Source organism: Arctopsyche grandis, chromosome 11 (genome assembly GCF_051622035.1).
Source record: "Arctopsyche grandis isolate Sample6627 chromosome 11, ASM5162203v2, whole genome shotgun sequence".
In the NCBI taxonomy this organism is placed as follows: Eukaryota; Metazoa; Arthropoda; class Insecta; order Trichoptera; family Hydropsychidae; genus Arctopsyche; species Arctopsyche grandis.
In genome coordinates this window covers 22787450-22815272 of record NC_135365.1, presented here as the reverse complement: position 1 = coordinate 22815272, position 27823 = coordinate 22787450, and the positions used below count along the sequence as shown (strand labels likewise).

Genomic DNA, 27823 nt, shown 5'->3' with positions numbered 1-27823 from the left:
ATGATTCAAATCTTATTGAGTGTAATTAAGACGCCCAATAATCCTACGATATGCTGAATAGTGATACTATTCGGAAAATTTAGTATTGCCGAATAACATATGTGGGATCTACCCACGTCATATAATTAACATCGACATGTCGTTAATAGATTAATCCGTTTCAGTAGTAATTGAATATTTACGTTAATATTATAACATTTAATACATGACTGACTATCTGACTATCAGACTGCGAAATCAATACACATACGTACATGTACATTATCAATATGCATATTAGTCATATGTTTGAGATAATAAACATAATTTATGGGTGGGTGAGGTTTTTTATGCGAATATACGGTAGCCATTAATTTTATGGACCGATGTGTATATATTAAATTTTATTGAACTATATTAGTCTGTCAGTTTTATCGTCGTAAATCATGGAGATGTATCGCGTATGTTTGCAAATTACGTTCAAGGCGAAATTTACACATATAAAAAGATTAATGAAAGAGGTGGGATTAAAGCCTTTTATACAGGTGGGATCGCAAAAGGTGGTCATTAATTAATAAAAGGAAAGAAAGATGAAGTAATTGTGATATGTATATACATATACATATATTATGGATTAATTTGAACGATATTACATTTAACGGAAATTGTATTTTACTTCAACTCTACATATTAAACATACAAACGAGTATAAAAACATCTTATTGCTTGTGCTTTTGGCATTCGAACTTTAAAAAAATCATAAAAAAAAAAACTGAAAAAAATCGTTTATATTCTAATAATAGATGAATTTGTGTGTGATCTTTTCATAGAAAGTGGCAAGAAATAAGGCAAAATCAAGATGAAAGAGGAAATTTTCCAGAACCCAGTAAGTACGTTCGAAACGAAGAAGAGGAAATGGGAACGGTTGATAAAAAAAATCTAATTTCCGCAATTTTAAAAGTACTTATTAACTATTTTCATCGCAAAAAATTAACATTTTACTGGCCATACAGACAATTCTGAAACAATAAACCTGAAGATAGTTAAGAGCTTATTACTTTTAAATATAATATAAGATCAGACCTTCATATGCAAATAACTGAATAAACTACTTTCTATGGATCTATATACATATATATTAAAACATCATTACCTTGAATAAATAAAAAAAGTCGGTCATCATTTTTAGACGGACAAACATTACTTATTGAATTACAAATTTTATTACAAAAGTCAATAATTTAAACCAGTAATATTGTTTATATGTATGTACATATATAATATTTACTTATGTAAATGTAACCAACTCCATGGAAATACACTTTTTCCCTTAAATTCTCTTAAACACTAACATTAAAATAAGAAAATTTTTAAAAATACTGACAACAATATAAAAAGTGTAATAAATACATACATATGTACATGGATAATAATGGAGACGAACAATAATATACTTTACAAGATCAATTGGAATTTTGATATTAAAAAAATATTCAATCAATAAATTATTTTCGAAATTCAATAAATCACTCTCAAAAGAATTCCCCATCAGGGAGGTAATACTATTGTCCCCATTTTTCAACAATTCTCTGAATTGTTTTGAACGTCTTTATACCTTTTATCTCCTGCATTCGAGCATTTTCCAGCACTATGGCTCGTTGGTTGCGTTTATTTTTAGCACCGAGAGATTACTGGGTTCGATCCTAGGCTAATATTTAATACTACTAGTTAGACAGATATTTGTGAGTCCAAGTCGATCGTTTCTTATCAGAGTTTTCCAATATATCTGATTTTCATTGTTGAAACGGTTCCTCAAATCAGCAAAAATCATCCTACATGCTGACACAAATATCTGAATTTGTTTTATATACAATATGTAGTTTTAATCCATAGATGTTTCAATGGATTAATTAATTGCTGATATCGTTTTCTTCGGCCTGTGGAAATATAGTGATTTATGTTATAAAAATGCTGAAATGTTAAAATGCTAATTAATTGTCTAGGAGGGCGCATTGAGATCTACCTATCAGGCCTTCCTGGTATATATCTATGTAAAAATAAAATAACATTTAGAATTCCCGCTGGCAAATTATCAATCAACAATTTAGAAACAGTTACACAGCTGTATGTGAAAATGTCGCATGTAGGATTCTTTTGATATTGATAACATTTTAAAAGTGTGCCATTTTATACACAATCTTCAAAATTTAGATTTTGCTTACATTTAAGATACCCTTTTTATGTTAAAAAAATTTCCACGCACTGAAAATCCAGAATTTTCGCACATAGAATATAATTTTTTTGCACCATCATATTATTTCCGTTTAACGAAATCCAGCTCAGCTGAAATACATCCACCATTCAGATCCTGCGATGATCGTTTGAGCGTGAATTGCGAAAGATGCCGATTCGGTGTGTCGGTGACGCACTTCCGACCTAGTCGTCATTTATACATGGGAAACATTCTCATTTCCGGTCGCCCCTAATACCGACCGCGAATGTGTGACGGATGCGCGAAATGATTCGCATACACCAGTTTCGAGACCTCATATTAGCCCGCAATGACTTGTAAGTATAATATTTGACGTAACCGACAGTAAAAGGACGTGATTGATGCAAATCGAAAGGTAATTTTCGTGAAAATTAATTGTTAGCAGCGGGCTATCGAGTCGACCGCCATTAGTCAAATCCAATCGCGAAGTTTTTCCGCCGACCTTCGGAAAGCTTCATAATTTTCCGAGACCTCCCGCCGATCGTGGAGGACCATAAAGGGTGGAACGGGAGAGACACGACTCCGATCTCAACTTCCTCGGTGTGAAAATCCCCGTCGAAGCCTCCGTCGTCGGCTCCGTAATTGGAAATCTCCGTGACCGGAATGTGCGTAATTTTTACGATAATAACGCTCGGGTACGTTGGCGAAATAAAAATTAAAAGTCTAAGAATGAAAATTACGCGGTGGGAAATAATCAGATTTTTTTTCTTCAGCTGTGTGAAAATCCGATTTGCGCTTTTCACCGTCTCGGAAAACTCGGAAGGAGATCTCGCGCACGCCTGCGGGGATTTGTACAAAAATAGCGGATCAAAAGGCATTCAGGTTCTCCAGTTCATATCTGCATATATTTATAGCTTCCAGAACGGATACAAGGAATCGGAAAATCTGAACCGAGATATTTTCTGCGAAAAATTTACAAGAATTTGCACGGTCGCAACAGGACGGAAAAATGCTTAGTTCCGGTGAAAAATCGATTACTTAAAATAGGTACATCTTTTTATATCGAAAAACATCTTTCGTCATATTCAATTGATAAAACATGTATTTTTTAAAATCCTGTACCTAATTCAATTGAATTCAATTCAATAGATACTGTCACAATTTATATTTTAGCAATTATAACTGCCTGGCGCTGCTCGGACAGGTTATAGTTAAAGTAATAAAAATAAACAGAACCATTAGGGATAATTTCAAAGCTTATAGTAAAAGCTAGATTATCATGAAATATTTTCCTAAATTTGGTGCTTTTAAGTTAATATAAAAGAAAGTTTCGGATGGCGGATAAATTATTAAACAAAAAAATATCTATCTATACAATTAATCAAGGCTTTTTTTTATTGTAAAAATAAAATCTTATATTTAAAATTACTTGTCTTATAATTAAAAATATTCAAATCAGTTGAATTATTATTTTGAGTAAAAATACCAATAATTTTATTTTACTACCGCCATCTACGTATGTATAAAACTAAAGACTACATAGACGTCACCCAGATTTAAAATTTGCAAACATCAAACACGTCTTAAACGATATTTTATCTCTTTTTTAATGGCGGAGGATCCATTTAATTATATTGATGACCAAAATGAGCAATATGGCAAAGTATGAAAACGATCGAATAAGATAATTTTTTTTTCCTGAATTGTAATCGTAAGTGAAACGTAAAGGAGGTTTGTAAAAATAGCTGTATCTTTTGTTTCTAATTCCAATGTCATAATATGATAGTTGCTACTACTCCACATAAAATGAATTGCGCTAAAAATCGCTCATTTTATTGAAATATTTTATGTTTTTATTGTTAATTATTACATATCAGTGTTTGACGTAAATTTATTGAATTTAATTGTACAATAATATAAAATTTTGACAACCCGAAAACAATAACCTGGACAGAGCTAGCCTTCATAACAATCCATATAAAATACAATAGCAAAGTCACATCATGTATGGATAATTAATTTGTTATTTAAATACGAACTAACGTCAACACAATGCACGCCAAATAACTCCAATTAGTCGATGCCTGTCAATTTGAAATTCGTTTAATGCATACAAATATAGTGAACCAATAACATAAAGCGAACTTATAATATTTTAAATTAATCTTCATAGTTAAATGAGACGGAATATTTGAATTATCCCAAACGACACCGATAAAAGCAATCGGGTTTTTTGCGTGAAAACTTATGGTCCGTTACTAATTATAAAGAGCGCACATTTTCCACGAATAAAACGTGTGAAAAGCCCAATACGTTCGAACGGGCGATAAAATTTTCGCTACATAAAAAATATGTATATACGTAAAAGTTATTAGACGCCAAAATAAATTTGATGAAAAGTTTAATAGAGTATGTCGCGAGAGCGGATTTTTTCCCTCTTTATGTTTTTTTTTCGGCCGTACCCGAAAAAATGTATTATGAAGTTTTATTGTTACGCTTTTTGGCAGTTTAAATTTCCATAATTTTCCGGGAAAGCCGCCGTTCTAACCCCCTCGTAGGCTCCGTCGTTATAAATGTGATTAATGCGTCGAACGTTAGACGTGTGAGCGCACGCGAAACTCGCCGCAGCGAAAGGGTTGTTTTGGACTATTTCTCACGCTGTCCGAATGACTTACGAATATTTCCCGATTGCAATCTCAACTTTGTGTGCCTGTGCCGGGGGTGAATTTAGAAAATACCACGGCTAAATTTGGTCAAGGTGATACGATTCATATTGAATGGGTTTTCGTTTTCGGAGGGGGAAAATTCGGTGGGTTAATTTCGCATGCAAATTGCACCAGAATTTAAAGGCCTTTCAACGAACATATTTATTATGGGATTCCATTGAAGTTCATTTTAATCAAAGTGACGTTTACACTTTCATATTTTGCAGCTAGAGCTATATTTAAGATTCCAATAAATTAAAGTTACTTTGGATATAAAAGTCAGCATTTGAATCACATTAATATTCAAAGTTTTTATCTATTCATATTTTTATAATAATTTATATAGTTTTGAACAAACATTAAATTATGTGTAAACTTCATATCATGAAAACTTCATATCTTATCATACGTCTTCCTTTGCAACTCATAAATCTTATCCTTATTTATTTAACTAAAAAAATGCTAAACAAACAAAATCGTAATAGTCAATATATCCAAAATTAAATTTATTGATCAACCATAGGCATGGACTGGTGGTTTAAATACTATTTTTTCGAGCAGAGTAGTCATGGGTTTGAGTCCCGCTTTTGGCCAGACCATGGTTTTGTCTCCAGATCGATCGGCTTTGCCAATTTTTCTGATTTTCATTCAAACGGTTCGTGTAAAATCGGCATCTCGTTTCCCATCTCTCTTGCTAAACTCAAGCTCTTCAGCGTCTTGAGATTCGCCAATTAGATTATAAAACTGCTGCAAAAACTTCTCCATATATGTCACTGTAAATGTTTGTATGAATTCGCACTGTATAAAATGCTTATGTACATATGTATATTGATTGTATTTTATCTGTTTAAGTGCACTCGTCGTTTTGGGGCCATCTGTAAAGGCGAGCATTCATGTTCTATGCAATAAAATAATAAAATATATATATATAAAATATAATTATGTGTGATAAGTGCAGCAAAGGTAAATATTGTATGTACATACACAAATTAATCCTATATTAAAAAAAAATAAAACCGATACTTATTTCCTGGGTGGGTGTGAATATATTTATAAATTAATATAAAATGTAGGATTTTTGTAAATTTAAAAAAATCTAATCTCAAAGAAAGCCGTCCACTTCCACTTAATAGAACTCTGAATTTTTCTTAGGCGCTTAGAAAACACCCCGCTTATAAATTATGCACCGCTCTTTTGTTCCAGGTAACAAGAAAAGAAAACACAAAAAAGAAACAGGTCATTAATTCCCGCGTACAAGCGAGTCCCGTCAGCAAGGAAGACTCCAGCTGGAGTAACAACAACAACCAACACGGCGAGAGCAAAATTCGCATGTAAATTTCAGATGATATCTCAGTGCCGAGCTTTCAGACCCGACAGAGACATCACACAGAGGAAGAAAAAGAGGCGAGGTGACTGCGGGGGATGAAAGTAGAGAGGAAAATCGGGAGGAGGGGGGTTATAGTTCGAACCCTCGGATTTTGAACCCTGGTGCAATGCACCTCTGAAAATTCGATTAAGGTCGTAGCACTACTTAAGATCGATATCTGAGACTATTACGGACGTACGAACCGGTAAAAGACCAAAATGTATACCTACGCGGTAACCGGTTGTGCTGCTGGCTAGCCACGTCTATGTATCTAAACTTTTTTTTACGTATTAGAATTTCTCGAAGGGGTGACCGCACTATCTTACTTCCTATCCTGGAACTGACCGAGTTGTTCGATTGAACGGGGTAAATGTGGACCGTTTTAGTGGAAGGGTGAATATATTATTTTTTATGTGGATCCTATGGAAATTATGTTGGAAAAACACATGAATTTTGTCCTAAGTAAATATCAAATTTATAATAATAAAATAAACTATTCGCAATATTGACGTATTTACTACCATCTAATTGTCTTTTTTTTTTTTAATTACAGTCTTCCTAGAAAGGTATAAAATAAGATCCAAATAATATATGTATGTATGTATATATATTGCCAGTAGTATGGCTTAATGGTAGCATGTATGTTTAGCACCAAGTGATCAGTGGGTTCGATCCGCCATACTGCTGGATAGATTTGGTGGTATTTGTGATTCCAAATCGATCGTTAATTATCAGAGTTTGCCAATTTTATCTGATCATTGTTGAAACGGTTCCTCAAATTTGGCAAAAAATCATCTTTCCTGTTGTCACAAATCTTCTGTATTTATTGTGTGTATAATTTGTAAAAATTATGTACAAAATCTAAATCCATAGATGTCTTAATGAATTCATTCTGTAATTAATTCATTAATTGTTATTTCGCGTTCTTCAGCTTCTGGAAATACGGTGATTTATGTAATGATAAAATGCTGCATTGTTTGTAATTAATTGTCCAGGATGGCACATTGGGATCCTCCTATCAAGCCTTCCTGGTATATGTCTCAGTGGATTAATTATGTGATTAATTAATTGTTATTTCGTGTTCATGTAAGAATTAAATGCTGCATTGTTTGTAATTAATTGTCCGGGAAGGCGCATTGGGGTCTTTCTGTCAAGCCTTCCTGGTATATATGTACATATCAATGTAAAAATAAAAATAAATAAAATAAAAACGGACGCAGTGTATGTATGTATGTTGCGGACGCGTGGACAAGTATGGAGATTAAAAAAAAACCAGGAGCATACGTTATGTATAGGGATGTGGCGTGACAACCGATCGTGTCGACCGATTCGGTTGACCGATCGACCAAATTGCGGTAGCGGAAAGGTGGGGGGGGGGGTGTGGAGTGTTTGACATGTGCTCTTGATATTGAGCACTTTCATTGAAACGGGTGACGTCAGCGACAGATACGCGGGAGCGTACACATATACATCCACGAAGGCACACACATTAATTCATCATTTCGACTAAGGCGAACGAGTAGCGTTTAATGAGCGCTTGACTTTTTACGATTAATACGCGCGTGCGCCTATAAATTACTTAACACTATATTTATATATAACATATCTTTATTTTAAACTGTATACATAACTATAACTTCATTTTAATTCGTGTATTTTATTTTATTTTATTTTTTACATATATACCAGGAAGGCCTTACAGGTAAATCCTGTAAGGCCTTACCTGTAAGGTAAGGCCTTACAGGATAGTAAATTCCTTTCCGAAGCCAACAGTTTAAATGTAGTATATAAGTCGTGCACTTTTGACCAAACGGACATTAAACCGACGGTCTATTGTCAGAACAGACATTTGACAGCAGCATGGCTCGGTGGTTTCCTTTATATTAAGCACCGAGAGATCGCCAGGTTCAATTCCTCGAGCTGAGCTCGATTAAAAAGAATTTATTCCGAGTATAATATTAATGCTGCTGGTCAGACTTGGATATTTGTGACTTCAAGTCGATCATTTCATATCAAAGTTTGTAATTTATCTGATTTAATTTTTGAAGCGGCAAAACATCCTCCATCAAATTGGCAAAAAACATCCTACTCACTGTGTCACCACTATTTAAATATTATTTCAAAAACTTACTATCTATAATATAGATGTCTCATTAATTTTCTTATATGTACATATGTCTATGTACATATATAGTATTTGTATATGCTTTTGTGTCTGGTCACAGTGACGTGTTAGAATATTCTGTAATGTCACGGTGGCTAATATGTAAATAAATAAAAATAAACAATTTATTGAACAGACGTCAGACCGATGGACATTTGGCCAAAATTTGTGTATCGAAATTTTTCAAAACTTACTGAAAACATATATTTACACTGTTCAGAAATCACGTCATTTTCATATAAATTTGATATTTTCGATAAATTTAAACAATTAAAAATTTCAATAGACAAAATTTCACTCGACCAGATATCCGTCAGTCTAATGTGCGTTCGGCCAAATAACCATTGGCCTAGTATTCGTTCAGCCAAAACGTCCGTCAGCAAAGTGTCCATTCGGTCAATAGTCCGTCAACTATGTATATAAACATGTAGCTTTTAAAAAATGCATGTATTATATATGTATAAATATGTATGTACATAGTATTAATGTACATATAATATCATCATATATTTAAAAAAAATTAATAGAATTAGAAATTGATGCCCTTTTAGTTTGTAGAGTTACATAACTATGATGTATTAATAATACTGAAAAGTTATTTAAAATATGTTAGAATTTGATTATAATCAGAGCATAACATCGAGTAATATATGCAAATAAATTGAAATTATAGAATCTGTCGAAAAAACGTATAAACCTTTTGGTGAATCATTATTTATTATTTCAAAGATGTTAAATAAGCATATAAAATTTAAAAATCATATCTCAATCCAATCCAAAACAATTGTTTATTTATTATACAATTTGAAAGTTATACAGTTCATATTACGTATGTATGTACCTTATTTACGTACTTTGAACAAATATTTATCTTAATTAATTTTAACGCATAATTAATGATCGCAATATCAATTTTACTCAAATATCAGACAGATATTCATTCCTACCAGACAGTATAAATTAAACCACAAATAGGACATTACGAAATTGCTATCTGGGTAATGTGAAATGGCGAGTAAAAACTAGAAATTGCATCTTTTGTTATTATGCTGAAAGGAAGTCGTCTAACGACATAGTCTCCAGAGCAAAACGAAGAGATTGCTTCTCGTTATTGTGTTATTTGTTTCATTTACTCATCGGCGGAAAAACCACCACTACCATATTCATTCCACATTCTAAAGCCGAGTAATGAAATATCATCGTATATTTACACGTAATGTAATTTTTTCTACTACCCTATGTACCTGGGGCCTTGCGTTACATTACACACTTTGTTTTTATTAGCGGAGAAATTGCCAACGAAAAGCTAAAAAGTAACATTGGAATAATACCAAGCTTCACCACCTCTGTACTATAATAAGCTTTACTGTGATTAGCTTCGGTCGGGATCAATTGTAATACCGATTTCTCAGAGACCTTCTGCAATCAGGGTTTGCCAATCAAGCGACCCACGTCTCCTGCGAAAATTAACGTCCTTCGAACGTCAAACAATAATTAATTGTGTGGTACGTTCAAGCGAGGGTAGCATCTGATATAAAATTATCTTAATTGAAATTAAAATTGATAACCCGAACGATAAATAAACTCCAACGGCGACAAATTCGCAAACGCCCCAAGCAAAGGGTTAAACCGCAGTACATTGTACATTTATGTACTTAATAAGAAGACCCCCCCCCCCCCGCATTGAATATACTGTTTAGCTAACGACGACCGAAAAAAAAAGCAAATATACAGTGTACTTTGTTTTATTTTTGTCCTTTGGTGCGATGATTTGCATAAAAATGGGCCTTTTGTATCATAATAAAAGTATACCTCTTTTTTATCTGTTTTAACGTGCGCACTTTTTAAACGGACAATTCGTAAGCGTATGCCGCAGCTTTTCGCGGCAAATTATGAATACGTGAGCTTATGAAAAAAAATAATATGGTTTTCAACCCTGAATTACATTTAACAGTTCAATTATACCTCGGCTAAAATTCAATCAACTTTTCAGTGACTTTCAGAAACCATATGGAGGTATACAGTCAATAAATTTTATTGGTAATTGGATTATTAATCACATTGCGATCGACCAAAAGACAATTTTTGCCGTGAAAATCGCGAATACGGAATATTTGGCACACTCCAGTTCTCGTTAATAGGATAGTTATCGTTAGTATGATGGACTTTTCGGCTGCCAGATGTTCCGTTATAGAGATATCAGTGACTTTTGGGCGAGCGTTTTGTGACCAATAATCACCGAACCAATTTTATTATACATAAAATTATTTTCCTGGTTTTAAGAAAATGCTAGTCTTCATAAAGTACAAACGTTAAAAACCAAAACTTTTTCTCAAAATATTATAGTCTTTACTTTGTAAATAGTTCATTTGAATTTTTTTTCATTTTTCAGTTCCATACATTATTGCATTATATATTTCGATCCTAATGTAAGAAAATCCTATATCAAAATTTAAAAATTCAAGCTAAGCATTTGAAAATACTTGAAAATTGTCATATTTTAGTGTTAAAAGTGCCAAATGAGATAATTGTTAGATACATGTCAATGTCAATATAATAGTGCGATATATCTTTCACAAAGTGACAGTATGGCATGGGCACTTACATTAAGATCCAGATGTATGTATACCTTGTGAGATATACATATATATACTATGTATGAATGTATGTTAAAAACTAAGCCATGAAAATTTATTAAAAAATATATGTTGTCTGTCATAACGTATTCCTAGTTTTAAATACTTATTTGAAGACATTCCATATATAAAAATCAGATTTTTTTCAGAACTACAATATTAGAATATGAACCATATATTAATGATTTAAAAAATCATTGTATTGTTTATTTTATAAAAAATATTTAAAAAAGTTCTGGAAATTGTAGCGGAAGTAAAGATATTTTGCCGATATCTGAACTGATTGGTATACAATTAATAAATAATTATTAAATTACTATTTCTAATTTTCCATCAAGTCTCTTTTCAATTCTTAAATATTGTTTAATTTCCCTATACATATTCAGGAACTGTTGTAAAAAATACTATTGTTGGGTAGGGGTAAGTGGAGGATCCAAGTAAAAGGCCTAAGTCGCTTCACAGCATTTATTGGTGATTCAGGAGATACACGCACCGCCAGTGCTCCGTCCAGAATGCCTTGATATGGTCTAAGTACCTCCTTATAAAGGACAGGTCGCTCAGGGCATCTTCGACGTCCGGTTTGTTTACCTATTGTTATAGTCACGTACTGGATATGCATTCCCACGACATTCAGTCCCACGCTATCGCTGTCAGTTCTGAGAAGGGACAGAGTGCCGTTACTTAGCCAATTCGGTGGTCATTGCTTAGCCTACTTGCACTTAGCCTGGAGATAATCCTTAAAAACCAATTATAACGGCGGCTCCTTTTAGCATACGCTACATTGCCTCCCTCTTAGGACAAATCGTCCCGATTGGCCGACAAATTCTAACTGGTAAATCTACAGTGAAAGTTACATTTAGCTCAGATATCAGTCACAGTTACATTTAAAGTGACAGCCGTTATCTTTATGTATACTTGAAGTGTGCGTGCATTCGCACGGCACATTTCGGGTATTGTTTCCTAACGCATGCGCGCTTTATGTGTTCATGCGTTGTTGTTTATTTTGTACTTGGTTATGCACAGTGTGGTTTTTTTAATTAGAACAGTGATGTGCGGTTGTTCTTGTGCGATATTCATGAACAACCGTCTCGTTCTCCGACGAAAGGGTCTCTTAGACTGTATTCGTTGGGGGGGTGGTGGCCTCATGTTGAGGGCTTTAAGGTTCAAATTCCTTGACCTTTAAAGCGGGCTTAGAATCTTTACAGTGAGAAAATTAACGCGCCGTTACAATGAAAACAATTGCATTAAAATTTCGTTACAGTAACATCCCCTTCACAATAAAAACAATTACATTGAAATTCTGTTACAGTTACATTAACGTCACCTTTACAACGGAAAAAATTACCTTAAAATTCCGTTACATTAACATCACCTTCCAAATGCTGGTTATTAATATAGGAATCGGATGTGAAGGATTCCAAGTGAAAAGCGCAGATTCAGTCAGATCTATTTATTATAACCATGTCGTCCGGCTTGTTCTCCAACAAGTGACCATAGCAACATGCATCCGGTCTCTCCCATGCATACCACACACATTTTATCCCTAGCAGTTTGGCCAACCACACATACGGCTCGTTTAAAAATCATTCCTATGTTAATATACACCAAAAATATATAAAAAAAAGAAACAGCGATCAAGAGAGACGACCAACCTTTTTCGCAGAAGGCTCCTTCGTATTCGAGATTCCTACATTCGCAGATCGGCCCCGAATCGGTGCTGATACAGATGCCTCCATGTTGGCACGGATCTTGCCTCTCGCAAGCGTCAGTCTGATTTCCTCGTGAATTCTGCGAACAAACAAGAACAAATTGGCATTAATGAAAAGAGGCGTGCAACAACATCGCATCGTGTACTGCATGCACAACGGAACAAACCCGAGCCTTCTCAAACTGTTATTAATTAGCGTGAACGGCGTATTTTCTCTTTAGATTGCCGCCGTCACGCAATAAACGCCCCGTACTTTATGGTTCGCGTGCCGCGTGCCAGGCGAAAGCTTATCGAATCGAATGCTTGTAATGTACCTGCCTACGGTATGCGTTGTATTTGTCAATTCGAAAATTGGGATATGTAATTTGGGAGGTGTGGTCGAAAACTTGTCGGATTTTATTTCGTTTAATTATATGTGTAGTTTGCCGCGTTGTTTATTCCATATTTTATACACCCCATAAAAACTGTATGCGTAGAGTAAAATTCACATAAATTACATATTTTCGACAATTTTTACGCAAGGCGTACTGGATGATTTTTTCTTTATAAAAACATATTGCCAGCAGCATAGCTCGGTCGTTAAGCTTCTGCTTAACACCGAGAGGCGCCGGGTTCGATCCTATGAGCTGACCTCGATTGAAAAGAAATTTTCCGAGTATATCTGTAGTGCTGCTGGTCAGACCTGGATATTTGTGACTCCAGGTCGTTTGCCAATTTTCTCTGATTTTATTGTTGAAACGGTTCCCGGTAAAATTGGCTAAAATCCTCCCTACCTACTATGGCAGGTCTGCTCATGGGATCGAAACCGGCGCCTCTAGGTGTTAAGCAGAAGCTTAACGACCGAGCTATGCTGCTGGCTATATATGAGACAAACATATATGTACATATTATACATAGTTTAAGAAACCTCAGCTGATATTCTTTCCTTCATTTTTAACATGGAAATCTTACATGAGAAACATCATGAAAATATATTTTTCTTTTAAAAATTTCAAGATGAGCAAACACGCGTATGTACATATGTATATATCTACATATGTATATATGTACATATGTATATACATAAATACGCGTTCTTTGAGAAGACTTCATTCAAACTTTTTTAACTATTTCTTCTTATATTGTACAATACATTCAAAATTTTTATTAAATGTTTCCAAATATAAAGTACTAGCAAACTATTTAGAATATTTTTTTCGATATAAATAAATAATTGGCACGTTTCTCAGAAAATAAGACAATTCGAAAACATATTTATGTATGAACTGAATTTTATAATATATGTACATATTATGATAGACTAGCCCAATTTTCCTTGCGTTATGTGATTTGATGAAAGGTTAGAAGAAAAGTCAAAAAACAGAGAATTATCTATATATGTACATATGCATGTTTGTACATATGTATATTATAGGTATGTATGTATGTATTGATAAGTATTTGCATTTATCATGAGATAAGTTTATTATTGCATATGTAGAAAATTTTAGTCTATTTTATTGATATTCGCTTGCTATTTTCATATTTTAGAAGAACCGTAGGATGCTGTCAGATTCGATGAGCTTTAGAGGAAAGTTTAGACTATTATTATTGTATTTGAAAATAATTAGAGCGTGTTAAAACTGTCAAATTTTGATTTATATAAAAAATTCAAAAGTAGCTCAAATATTTTTATGTCTTTGTTACAGTTGAAATGTATTTTCAGTTGTAATATATTCCAACTGGCGTTTTAGGTTATTCATGTTCGAATACAATTGAACTACTAAATTATATCTCCACCAGAACAAATACACACAAAACTCAACTGTTATATTACAAGCGACAGTTGTAATATAACAGTTGAGTTTTGACAGCTCTGATGTTTTTACGAATGCGTTAGAATTCAATAGTGCGTTATTTTTTGTTAGGTATTACGAATTAGGGTAATGGGTATCGTATTACGATAACTCTAAGAATGTGTTCAAAACAAAAATGTGACTTTCCAAATCAATTTACTAGTTGAAAGACGTTTTCATGAAAACCTAACCTTTCCATCTAACCTGGTTATATTTAGTGGTTATAACCTGGTTAAAACCAGTGTATTTTCAGTTGTAATATATGTTGACCAGTTGGAATGTATTTCGCATTATGAATCAACTTACAAGGGTTAGATGAAATATAACCCAACTAGTCAAAATATATTGCAACTGAAAATACACTTGAACTATGACAGTATTTGGTATCGGGTTAGATAGAAAATATTTTAACATGTTAAAATATATTACAACTACATATGTATATACATATGTAGGGTTGCCAGGCGTCCCGATTAATCGGGATTGTCACCAGTTTTAAGTCTCGTGTCCCAGTGTCCCGAATAAACCTATCGGGACGCCCAAATGTCCCGGTTTACTACTTTTTGAATTCCTACAGAAGTTCTTAATAAAAACTGTAAATATACTATAATATAAAATAAACAAACAGTCGATGTCTGAACCAGACAGTCTGTTACAAACTGCAGCGATATTGAACAATGAACTATTTGTGTCTGTCTTATACTTTCTGGAGAAATATGTGTAGAAGGGAGACAAAAATGTGTATCAGGAATCAATCAATTTATCTTGAATCGATAATTTTCTCACACTCAGAATGATTCATCACTGATGAATCATTAATGTTTATGTATATGTATATTGTTTGTATTTTTTTAATTGAGATGTTTATAGTTGCTTTTGTTCCTATTCGTTGGTTTATATTATATTGTCAATTATTTTTAAATTAAAATTTTTATGACTGCTTTTGTTCCTATTAATAAAATAGCTGAATATAGATTTTATTCCTATTAATGTGTTCATGTGGACTTTATATTGTATTTTTAAATTGAGATGATTATGAATGCTTTTGTTCCTATTTAAGTAATTAATATAATGTAATTATTTAATATAAATTAAAAATTATTTGATCTCATTTTTAGGGGGGGGGGATGTCCCGTTTTGACCTGCATGAAATCTGATAGCCCTACATATGTACATATATACCAAATTTGGTTTTTCTAAATTGAACGATATTGATTGACATAACGAACATTCGTATTTATACAGTACATTAGACGAATTTTATTGTGGTTTTATTATATTTTAATCAACCTAGTTAGATTTAAATATAGGTACATAAATATATATGTAAAGCAATATCGCAAATTAAAGCGCAGACTCTTTGATCGTTGCCTTAATATTAAACTGGAGACAAATTGATACAATTTCATCAGCCAAAATGAAATAAAACACATTAAAACCCGGGCGTAAGTCAGTTCAGATTTTCATCCAAACTTCACATTTATACAATGGAATCCGAAGTGTACGGATTGTCGAGTTTGACTCGAGAAATTGTGTTCTTTGTCGTTGAATAATGTATGCGCGTATTTCATTCGTTACGAGGAAGAGCGTTCCGGCTTTGATCGATCGCAAGCAGAAGCCTCAATACATCTAAAAATACAACCAAATCTCACATTAGCACACAGCGCAAAATACCACGAATTTAAAAAATTAAATTTCGAAAATCCACACCGGTTAAATCCGTGAATTCGGTAATTGAAAAAAAAACCTGCTTTTTACTACCGAACGATAAAATATTACTGACGCGACGAGTAGTTTTCCTAGAGCGAGTTTTATTGTGGCCGTATAGTGGAGCGAGCCAAACACAGAACAGAATTCTGAATGAGGCTAGAAAGCTAAAAAGAAGAAAAAAAAATGTAAAAAATAAACTCGACAAAAACGACGTGATACTATTTCAAGAGGCATACGTATGTACGTTCAGAATTGTAAATATTTAATCGGCCTACTACTAGGTTATTAAATTATCTCCGAGATTAGACTTGGCGAAGTATACTTTTAACTGATTCAATTTTAGCTCTCGGACACTCGTATATATGTACATGTATGTAGTATAAAATGAGCAGAGTATTTTAATATTGCGTTTTAGCAAACTTTGACGGTGCAGTGTGGTGATTTCGATAATGTGAAAGGGTAACTTTAAACCGTTACCGATAATTTGACCGCTCTAAGAGAGTTAACTAAGTAGTAGAGCGAGCGAATATCGAACATTATGACCACAAAGCTAACTTTACACGTACAGAGTGCTCCTAAAAATACCTTTGTGTTTGATTTTTTAATGCAGTTTCGATGTGTTTTCATTATTGTATCCGTTTGTAACATTTTAAATGAAATAAAATGCATTTCGTTCGGATTATTGCGAAGGTGAAGACGTATTAATTAAAACTTCTAATCAATTGTAAAAGATCATACATATATGACTTTTTTATATTATATGCCTTGTTTATTAAATTATGCAATTCTTGTCGCTTTCCGATTTCAGTTTTTAAAGTTTTTTATTGTTCATAATGCATACATATGAGGAAAAGTTCTAACTGGTCTAATGATAGTGTGTTATTTTATTCACATTTTTTTCTTGTTATTAATTTTAATTATTATACCATTTTATTATTTTAACGTGGTATTTAAAACCAAAATTACAGATAAATCTAAAAATCATATTTTAAATTATTATCAAATGATTATAATACATTTTAAATTTTATTGAAAGTATCTTTACAGACGACAATCTAAAGCAAATTAATTACAAACATATTATCTAATTAAAACATTGGTGCGTTCTTAAATATATTAATAAATTTAAATATATAAGCAAATTAATTATAACATTTGAACTTTCTTAAAGGTTGTTGATGGATACCTAATAGGATTATGTAATTTTATAGTTTTAGGTTTAATCAAATGCAATGTTTGGCATTATAGTATAATATGTTATGGCTACTAATTATAGTTTTGTTAATTATGTTATATCATAGTTATAAATTATCATTGTAACTTTTGTTATTTGTTACTTATTCATTAGCAATTTGCTACTAAATAAAATAAATAAAATAATAATTTAAATTTTTAATTCCAAGTTTTCTTGTTATATTCCCCGTTACGTTTTGAATATAAATTTAAGTAGTAAGAACATACTAAAAAGTGCGGCACAGAACGCGCTCATGGACGTATCTACATGTCATTGTTAATTTATACGGTCTTATTCTAAGTTTCTTCTACATGTCTACAAATATGGGAATCACCGTTATCTATCACTTTCAAACCTATTTCAATACAAGGATAAAATATCACCAAAAACAATCTAGGGCCGAGATTTGCGAAGGGACGCGATGATGCAAATTTGGCGGACCAGCGTTTTTTGCGTTCTTCTCTGTGTCTAACTAATTGATATGAATTTGAAGAATTCTGACATAGAATAAGATGGATATCTTCAAAATCTTCAATTATTCGTTGAAGATTTTAAACAACAACATATTTGTAAGATAGGGTATAATAGTTTCTGAATCTTCTTCTTGTTAATGCCTTGTCCGCATCCGGACGTTGGCGACCACCTCGTCGATTATTTGAATATATCCGCATCGGTCTTCAGCGGCTCGGAACAGGTCTTCGGCCCTCATATCGGTCCACATGCGCATGTTTCGAAGCCAAGATAACTTTTTCCTGCCAATCCATTTTTTTCCTTCTATTTTCCCCATGGTTATCAAACGGAGAAATTCGTATTTTGGACCCCGTATCATGTGTCCGAGGTACTCCATCTTTCTCCGCTTGATGACAGAAACAAGTTCCCTGCCTCTCCCCATCATGCCGAGGACAGCTTCGTTTGATATCTTTTTAGTCCACGGGATTTTCAGCATACGCCTATAGACCCACATCTCAAAAGCTTCAATGCGGCTGATCATCTTGGTTTTCAGAGTCCACGTCTCACATCCGTGTAGTAATACTGTCCAGACGTAGCTCTTTGCGAATCTCAACCGCGTATGAAGATTGAGATGCTTGTTTGTAAGCGCCGCCTTCATTTTTACAAATGCTGTTCTAGCCATCTCGATGCGGATTCTTAAATCTTCATCTGGGTCCATCTCTTCATTCAGCCAGGTACCCAGGTATATGAATCTTTTTACTCTTTCTATCACCTCTCCATCCAAGGTTAGATTCCCGGTGTCTGTTTGCATTCTATATACTATCATAAATTTTGTCTTTTTTAGATTTATGCGCAGACCTCTTCGATTGCTTTCTTGATGTACACGGTCTAGAGATCTTTGCAGGTCTGCTAAATTTTCAGCGACTAGTGCCGTGTCATCAGCATATCTTATATTGGTGATCGTCTCGCCGCCCACCTTGATGCCCTCCGCCTCTTGGAGAGCATCGTGGAAGATGGATTCGGTGTAGGTGTTAAAAAGAGTAGGTGATAGGATGCATCCTTGCCTGACGCCCCGTTCTATAGGAATCTCATCAGTGAATTGATCATCGACACGTACTACTGCAGTCTGATTCCAATAAATATTTCGTAGCAATCTGACATCTCTGTCATCCAGGCCAATATTTTTTAGTTTCTGAATAATATACATATATAATGTAGATCGGTGGATCGAACTGGACTACACGGTACTTATCGAAACATTACGAATACTCGAACCGATCAAGTTGTTCACATAATCATATCAAATGATATTTCGAGAGCACCCTCTGCATGTACCATCGTGTTTGTGTACGATCTATGAGTGGACCGGTAGGCGATGGAGGATGGAAATTCGGTGGGACGGGAAGGAAGAGAGTTGCATTCTCTGGCAAATTGAAGCACCTTGCAATAGTAAGCGAATATTCAGCGTTGCGGTTATGCAGATGCAGTTTGCGGACGATCAAGTCGCTTAACGAGAATTTCTCGAATTGTTTGGAGAGAGAGGTGAATGGCGGGAAGGGGAGGTGGGGGAGGACTTCCGGTTTGGCGACAATACGCCGTTTCCGAGTTTGACCCGGATTCTATCGTGAATTCTGCATCCAACCTCCAGCGTCGGACAACACTCTATTAGCGCTGAAATTCCGCACGATGTGATACAAACTACATACATACGTATGTACATATATAGACCACGAATTAATTGAATTGAAATGAATTGCTTGTCCAATCTTATTACATTCAACGAAAACACTCACCTCAGAGGTCACTTTCTTAGACTCGAAAAAGAAAAATCTAATAGATTAATGAGACATTCCTTCTTTTCAAACAGAGTGGTTTGAGTTTGGAATTGTTTTCCCAATAATATTATAATTTCCGATAATCTTAATATGTTTAAGAATAAGCTTGATATATTTCTTAAACTTAAAGGATTTCTGTAATTCTTCTTTCTAAGCTACTATCAATAGAAAGAAAAGCTGGGATTAAAAAAATGATTCGTTGGTATAATATTAGATATATTATATACTTGTAAAATATATGCATATTATCTACGGATAACAAATATCTATGCTAAGCGCATATGAAAAATACTATTCTTGTACCAAAGTTCAACTGCAAATGTTAAAGTTAACAGATAATACTTCTCCAATATACGGTTTGTATAGGTATATAAGGTATTATGAACGAAGTCTCATTAAGAATATTTCAGTACGACAGATTGATGTTTCATTATGAAAAAAGCTTTCAATATTCGAATTCGACGGAAGCTTACGCCACGCCGGTGAAAAATGTTGAACGATTACTCAACAATTTCAGCGAGGATGATTGAGGTTCGTTAATTTCTCGAGATTCAGTCGCTCGTCAGCTTTCAGATCTATAAAAAGCGGACAATCGAACTGATGAAATCCGTCTCATGAATATACATAGGGTTTTAATATCGCTTTAAAAGCGAGAATATTTAAAAGTCACTTTCGTATCGAATAAATTTCCGTCTGAACGAAACTCATCAATCTTTTCCTTAATATGTTTTTATGTGGATGGCTTTCAATGCATCAAATTGGTATAAACCAATTTTTAATGAAAAATTTATTGTCATTTTTACATGTGAATGAATTTCAAAGATAATTTACACTAATACATAGATAACCAAATGTAATCAATTTCTTTGACATGTTTCTTAAATTTAATCAAAGACCGAATGTTATATTAAATCGAAACATACATACATAGATAGCATTAGATGGATATTAAATTATTTTAAATACGAAGCATCAATTCAAGCAGAATGCAAAGAAGGAAAAAAAAGAGAAAACGATGCGAATTTTTCTTCTCTTCTCTGATCTTCAGGGATTATCGACGTTCGCATACTTTGACGGGAGGGATGAAAAAGTTTCCAAATTGCGCTTATCTCGCAATATGACAATTCTTCGAAAGGTACCTTCCCTCTTTTTAAAAACGAAGTCATAGTATAATTAACGTCAAAAGGCTATTTCGGGACAACCATTCCGAACTCCCACACCGAAGAGGTATCCTTTGCGACGATCTGACTTTACGCCCACCTGAGTGCAAATTCTGAAAGTATAAAATTTCCGAGACCGTTTAGTATTTCGGTCAGACGCCGCAGCAAGCTCGTTTATTAGGCAAAATCCTCAACTTTGGATAGCCGGAATTATAATCCGCAGAAAAGCACTGCTCGCGTTGAATTATTGATGTGACGTGTGTGTTTGGCAAGCGCTCGCTTTTCACGCGGAGTCTGCGTGGGCGTGTGCGTCGGAAAAGCGGCGTGAAAATTGAAAAACTACCCTTAATTTGGACGTATCCATGTCCACCCACGCGCTAATGTTCCATCCCCGTGAAAAACAGGGACGAAAATGCGAATGTTGAGGCTAATATGGTATCCAAATAACGGAAATTGGAGTACGCGGCGAAGCCCAGATGACCCTTTAATATTTGAATTTCGAAATTTAACCAAAGTGAGGATGGTTTGGTGAGATTTTTCTTTACGAATGTTGCAATTTAGCCTGTGACTTGGACAGGGTATCGTGAACGCGAAAACGGTGCAATAAAAATGTGCTTTGTCGCGACGAACGAGCTATAAAATATAAATCGTGGCAACTTTATAGGCGCTCGTATTGTTCTCAATAGTTGCGATAAATTCAATGGGTTCTATTTGTGCATAGACTCCGGGGAAAAACTGAATAAACAATTTACTTCCACTTAAACGAGGCCATAAAAATCGACTTGCTTCCAATGATGACATCCAACTATTCTATAAAATAGTTGTACTTATAAAAAAAATGTTTAAAATCTAAAAACATGAAATCATTTGATTATTGAATAATTATTCAACGAAAATGTTCTCAATAGTGGCGTATATATGAAACCATATTCTCAATTTTACAAATCCTTTTCGAAAGATGCATTGATTTGGAGTCCAAGAAAATATTTAAATATGCATTTTGATGCAATGGAATACTTTCAATGCGTTACTTTATACGTATGTATGTATGTAGATCAGTAAATTATCATATTTTTGTGGAGTTTATAAGATTTATAAATATCACATCGTAAACAGCCATAAATATAAAACAAAAGCCATTCAGAAAAGTTAAATATATCTTTCAGACGAATCAGGAAATCGAACCTTAACAAAAATTTAATAGAATGAAACATTGAAGCAATAAAATGTTTGAAACTGTTAAAAAAAGCTATAAAACCTTTTTGTCGATTGTTTATATAAATTGTAAAAATAATCATTATCGCAATATAATAACATTACCAGAAATCAATCATAACTTCTGTACAAACATATACGTATGTATAATATATATAGAGATATTAAGTTTTAAAGATTAATACAATTCATTTCAATCGCCAAGTACATATAGTTTTCTTCTCAAACATTTTTAATAAACCTTACAAAACCGAAAAATTCTAGAAGCAAAAAAATACGTACATATGTACATACTATATATTTTCCATTCGATTTTATGGAGCGTGTCGTGAATGATAAAAACTGTGATAAAGTTAACCGAGACGCGAACACCACCACTACTTACCACCCCCTTTACAATGGGGATGCGTATGAACCGTGGGAGGGGGATGCGATAGGGTAAAATAAAAGTTTTCGCGTAAATCATACGTTCACAATTTTCCTTTGTCTCTTTTTACGCACTCTGGGGCGTGAGCTTTTCTAAGGCCGTATATAAATTCTTTAATATAACATAACACACACATAAACATATGCGAGACTTTCTTAAATTTCGAGTTGTAGATTAAAATTTACGCATCCCCTCCGAAAGTTTAATTTATCTCAATATTGCGATACACATTACGTAACATCCATATTAGATTCATATACATATGTACATACATAAATACGTTTCAGTCGGAATTTCAATACGATATTGAGGCTTACATTCTACTTGTCTAATTCGCCATAAGGCGTATCGAATGACAGTGAACATTTGCTATTTCAAGCGTGTTGAATAGGCAACATTATCCGATGTTACTTCAGTATAAATACCCCCTTTAAACACAAATGCAATTCTATGCTTCGAGAGTAAATCTAAAGTTACATCCGAGCGTTCAAATGAAATGTGTACTACTTACTATATTATTTACCATTATTAAAATTTTATCAAAGCAATAACTAAAACTCTATTTTATAATGATATGCTCAAAATGACAGTGATATATTTTCGTAAATAAAATAGCGATCAAAATGACTTTTTGTGGTTTATTTTCCATTTGATTGATTGAAGTTGATTCAAAAGCGAACCGAATATTATTATTAAAATGTTATAATACAAACGATACGTTTATATAAACTTTTCAAACGGAAAACCTTGTTTCATTTTTGTAAATAGTTTTCCAAATAGCCCATTTTTTACACCAAGGACGTATTTATTATACTAAATCCATATTGAAAGTAAATGTTGAAACTATTTCATTTGCTATTAAAGTATTCCATTATTGTCAACGAAACTATTAGCTTTGATTTTGTGAAGGTAAAGTTTTTTCTAAGTAATTTTATCATACCAAGTGTTGTATACTTTTATTCAATTTCGATTTTCTATACAATTTCGAACTTCTATTCTATGTATAAAATTCTATTCTGTGTATGAAAAAACTGCATGCTATAAATAATATTCTGTTTATTAGAGACATTACTAAAAAACTAACCAGTAGATTCTATGACAGAATCACTAATAACCATACTAACACATTTGTGAAGAGTCTCGGTGATCACAACAAAAGATCTAAACCCTTCAGGTATAAACACAGATTATCTAAACACAATCTGCTATAGGTCACGAATTTAGAGAGTCTTTAATTAATATAATGTATTAGATGTATTATGAGAATTTTAAGAATTTTAAATAGATTTTTGAGCTGTTTTTCCAATTATGCTTTACATTAAAATTATAATAATATAATACTATGACTACTAATAATATTCAATTAAAATTGTAAAATAGAAAATGATCAGTAGATCAGTAGCTATTAAAATAGATATAAAATGTATTATGAACATAATATAGCAATAATAAAAATCAATTAAAAATCAAATCAAAACAATTCTATGTATAAGTATGATTCCGAGAACTTACATAATAGCACACTTCTCATATTAAAATTAAAGATTTAATTGTTCAGTATGACTAAGGCAAACTAATTACAACCGCAATTCGTATTAATATCGTAAAACCTTATCGTACAAAATAGCTCATTTCTAACATTGTCCAGATTGGATATTGGAATACACCGAAAGCCATTCTTAATTGACCTTTTACACTCTTTTTTGTCAACAACTGACTCCTCGCTCTATCGAAATTGATATGGCGATGATAATTTCAACGTTGCCGCAAACCGAGCGAAAGTTTTAATGTGCATCGCACAAAAGGGGACGGTTAATATCGCGGAAAAATCGCGAAGAGTGGCGAAAACCTCGCGGTCGGCAACTTTTTTCCGAGCAAAGCTTTGCGGAAAAGTCGACCCGAGACTTTTTCTACATTTTTCCTCATCCCCTCCCCCCCCCCGCCCTTTCCCCGTTCCTCCCCTGCACGACCCCTAAAGAAGATAACGGTAGCTCGGCATAAGCGGACACACGAGCGTGTTTTGGCGTACGTAGTTATCTGTCCCGCGGGGTGTGGCTCGACTCTCACTCGTAATTTCATACAATTTTTCAGTTAAGCATTCCCCAGCTTCATTCATATCCATTAAGTCCAATGTTTATACCCTGGTGCGTCTTACCGTTTTAACCCTACAACTCCCTAAAATATGCCATACATAAATACACCAATACAGATATACATACATTTTTAGCACTTGCCGCACTATGATGGATAGCGAGTGACCATGTCTTACATTTATTTTATATCTCCAAATATACTGAAAACAGTGTCTTGATGTTTAATGTATTCTTCATCAAAACAATATCAACAGCAATAATAATAAGTCCCTTGTACATGTAGCTCACAGATGAGATGAGAGAGTAAAGCTCAGTATTCCGCGATCAACGGTCTACGTGAGAATGATATCCGCCTTGGAATGACGGCTCTATTTCAACTGCTATTTTTTTCATTTATTGTACTTAGTTTCTATATTTTGACATTCATAAGTGATTTAAAGATTTTTATAGCTTACTAGCTGAACCCGGCATGCGCTGCAATGCCAGAATAAGGCATGTAATTCCCGTTCCCGATCCTGATCCCGTTGCGTTCCCGTTCCCGTTTCAAGTGAACTAACGTCTCTGTAACGTCGTGTCGTCATAAAACAAGTAGTAACGTGGTTACCAACAAACACATTTCATTGACTACACAATGGCGCTTCAAACTTTCGCGTCGGTAAAATCGTAATTATGAATATTATTATTAAGAGGTTTTTTCCCGGTTTTTTTTCACAGTAAGCTTCCCGGACATGCATACAATAAATCCTGAAAGTTTCATCGTAGTCGGTTGAGTGGTTTTGGAGCCTATACGAGACAGACAGACAAACACATTCAATTTTATTATAGTTATAGATTACAATAATTAACTTTTTAGTTAAAAATTTTGCATTATTTTGACTTAAAACACACTTTTTACTGGACGCTTGGTATCCAGAACAGTGACTAGTGGTTTTTTTAGCACAGTAAAGCAAACCTTCGTCACTTTGTTATACTTATTAAAACATAATTACAAATCTGAGATTATAACCTTACTTACAATTTTAAATTAAAGCTTTCTTATAATTAAAATCAATTGACTATGTCGATCAGAATTACATTTGTTTAATTTATGTAATATATGTATGTATATAAACATACTTTATATGACATAAATTCAATGACTGTTGTTAAAGAAACTATTGTCGATTCCAATTCCAAAGAAATATGTGCATATGTACATAAGTACCAGAAAACTATGAAAACGGTGAAGTAAATGTATATTTATAGATCATTAACTACGTTTTAGATATCATCCATAAACAAATAAAGGTCGATTTATATTATCCAGTACTGAACGGCAACAGCCAGGCACCGCAGTCCACCTTAGAGACTACTTCTATTTTATTTTATTTTATTTTATTAATTGAAAAATCAACAGACAGGATGTACAGAGATAGGTATAAAAAAAACAAAAAACTATTCATACTATACAGCAGTGCACATTTCGGTACGTTCAGACTTATTTTGGCCTTACTATTTTGACTTAAATATGTACATATACATTAAATTTTTCAAGAATTGTACTCTTTTGATAATTTTAAATTAAATTCGGGTATGTTGAGTAATCAAACTAATGAGACATCAAATATTATTTCATTAAATTCCCTTTGGTCACGCTTTTCACAGTCGTTTTTAATATTAACGAATCAATACAGAAACATCCCTTCCCCACCCGCCCCCCTTTGCAAAATACAATATTATAAGAAACAAACTCCGGTCGTTTTCGAACATCCTCATATCGTAGGCGTTATTTGAGCGGTCGACAGCTTACAAGCTCGTAAGTGTATGTACAAAAGCTCGTATTATACTGTAATATTATATAAATATATTATATTTACGGACGCATCGTACACTGAACGAGTTATAAATGGGTGAACAAACAAACGTGATCGAACAAAAAAAGGGTACACTGAACGGATAAGGGTTGATGCGAGACATAATATGAACATAACCGAAAGCTGCCAAATTTCCATATAAAGCACGCGCGAGACGCTTCCGAGTTGACAAAAGCTCAAAGATTTCTTTTGCTTTGCGTATGAAAAGCTTTAATCCTGCATTTAATTTTATCACCGAAAGATGTGTTGATACGTATGTATAGGTATATATATGAATTAATTTTCACTGTGCCAAGATCCACAGGCTGATTTTAAATATTTTATAAAGATTTAATAAAACATTTAGTTTTGTAAGTTTAATATTTAAGTTTTTATATATACACGGGGTATTTTGGTTCTATATGCTGTCTTAACTATTCGTAACAGTTATGATAAATCATTTATATATTGCTGTAGTTTACCCATTTTATTTGACTTACATAGTTTCGAGATCATTTTGTTTTCTTTGTTCAAAATAACTTTGTCCCTTTGTTCTTTCCTCTTTTTAATCTTCTAGAATGCAACGAAAAACAACTCAAGGATATATTTCCCAAGATACTACAAATAGTAAATGATCGCTTTTGACAGAAATCATAAATCTAAGTTTATAAAGGTATCATTTATACCTTTTCATAAAAGAAAAATACTATTTAATACATACATATATAAGAATAGTAATAGTTGAAATGTTCATTATATTTGAAATTTCATTATTGTCTCTTTTAATTCATATCAATTAAAATATTAAATTATTTATTTATATATTTACATGTGTTTAGTACTTATTTCAATACGAAAAAGGCAAAATAAAAAGTACCTAAATCAATTAAATTATAATGATGCCTACATACAATCATTATTAAAAATATTCCTCTCAGCCAACAATAAATTTTCTTTAATATCCCATTATAAGGTAACATGAGACTAACGTACTGAAGAGTATTTTTTCCTAGTATACTTAAAATAATAAAAACAAACAAACAAACAAACGTCGAATAAACCATGATATCAAATATGTACCCTGAATCATGTTGGAGGTTCAAAAGTATCATCTTTGAAGGGATTAAATCATCGCATATAATATTCTTGAACGTTTCAAAGGTTTGCTTTAATTTTTTTGCGTAGAAATTGAATACATCGAGGGTTATTAATATCCATTAAAGTCGCCTCATTTATCAAACGATCGCCACACGCTCGCACAC

At 33.3% G+C, this 27823-nt stretch overlaps 1 protein-coding gene across 2 annotated transcripts in view; it reads right to left on the bottom strand.

Annotated features, from left to right (window-relative positions):
• Nrx-1 (Neurexin 1) overlaps positions 1 to 27823 on the bottom strand; it is a 244318-nt gene that overhangs the window by 111978 nt on the left and 104517 nt on the right. For both annotated transcript variants that reach the window (XM_077440739.1, XM_077440738.1), the window contains exon 5: positions 12715 to 12850. In XM_077440739.1, coding sequence (XP_077296865.1) covers positions 12715 to 12850 — 136 coding nt within the window. The remainder of the gene's footprint in view (positions 1 to 12714; positions 12851 to 27823) is intronic.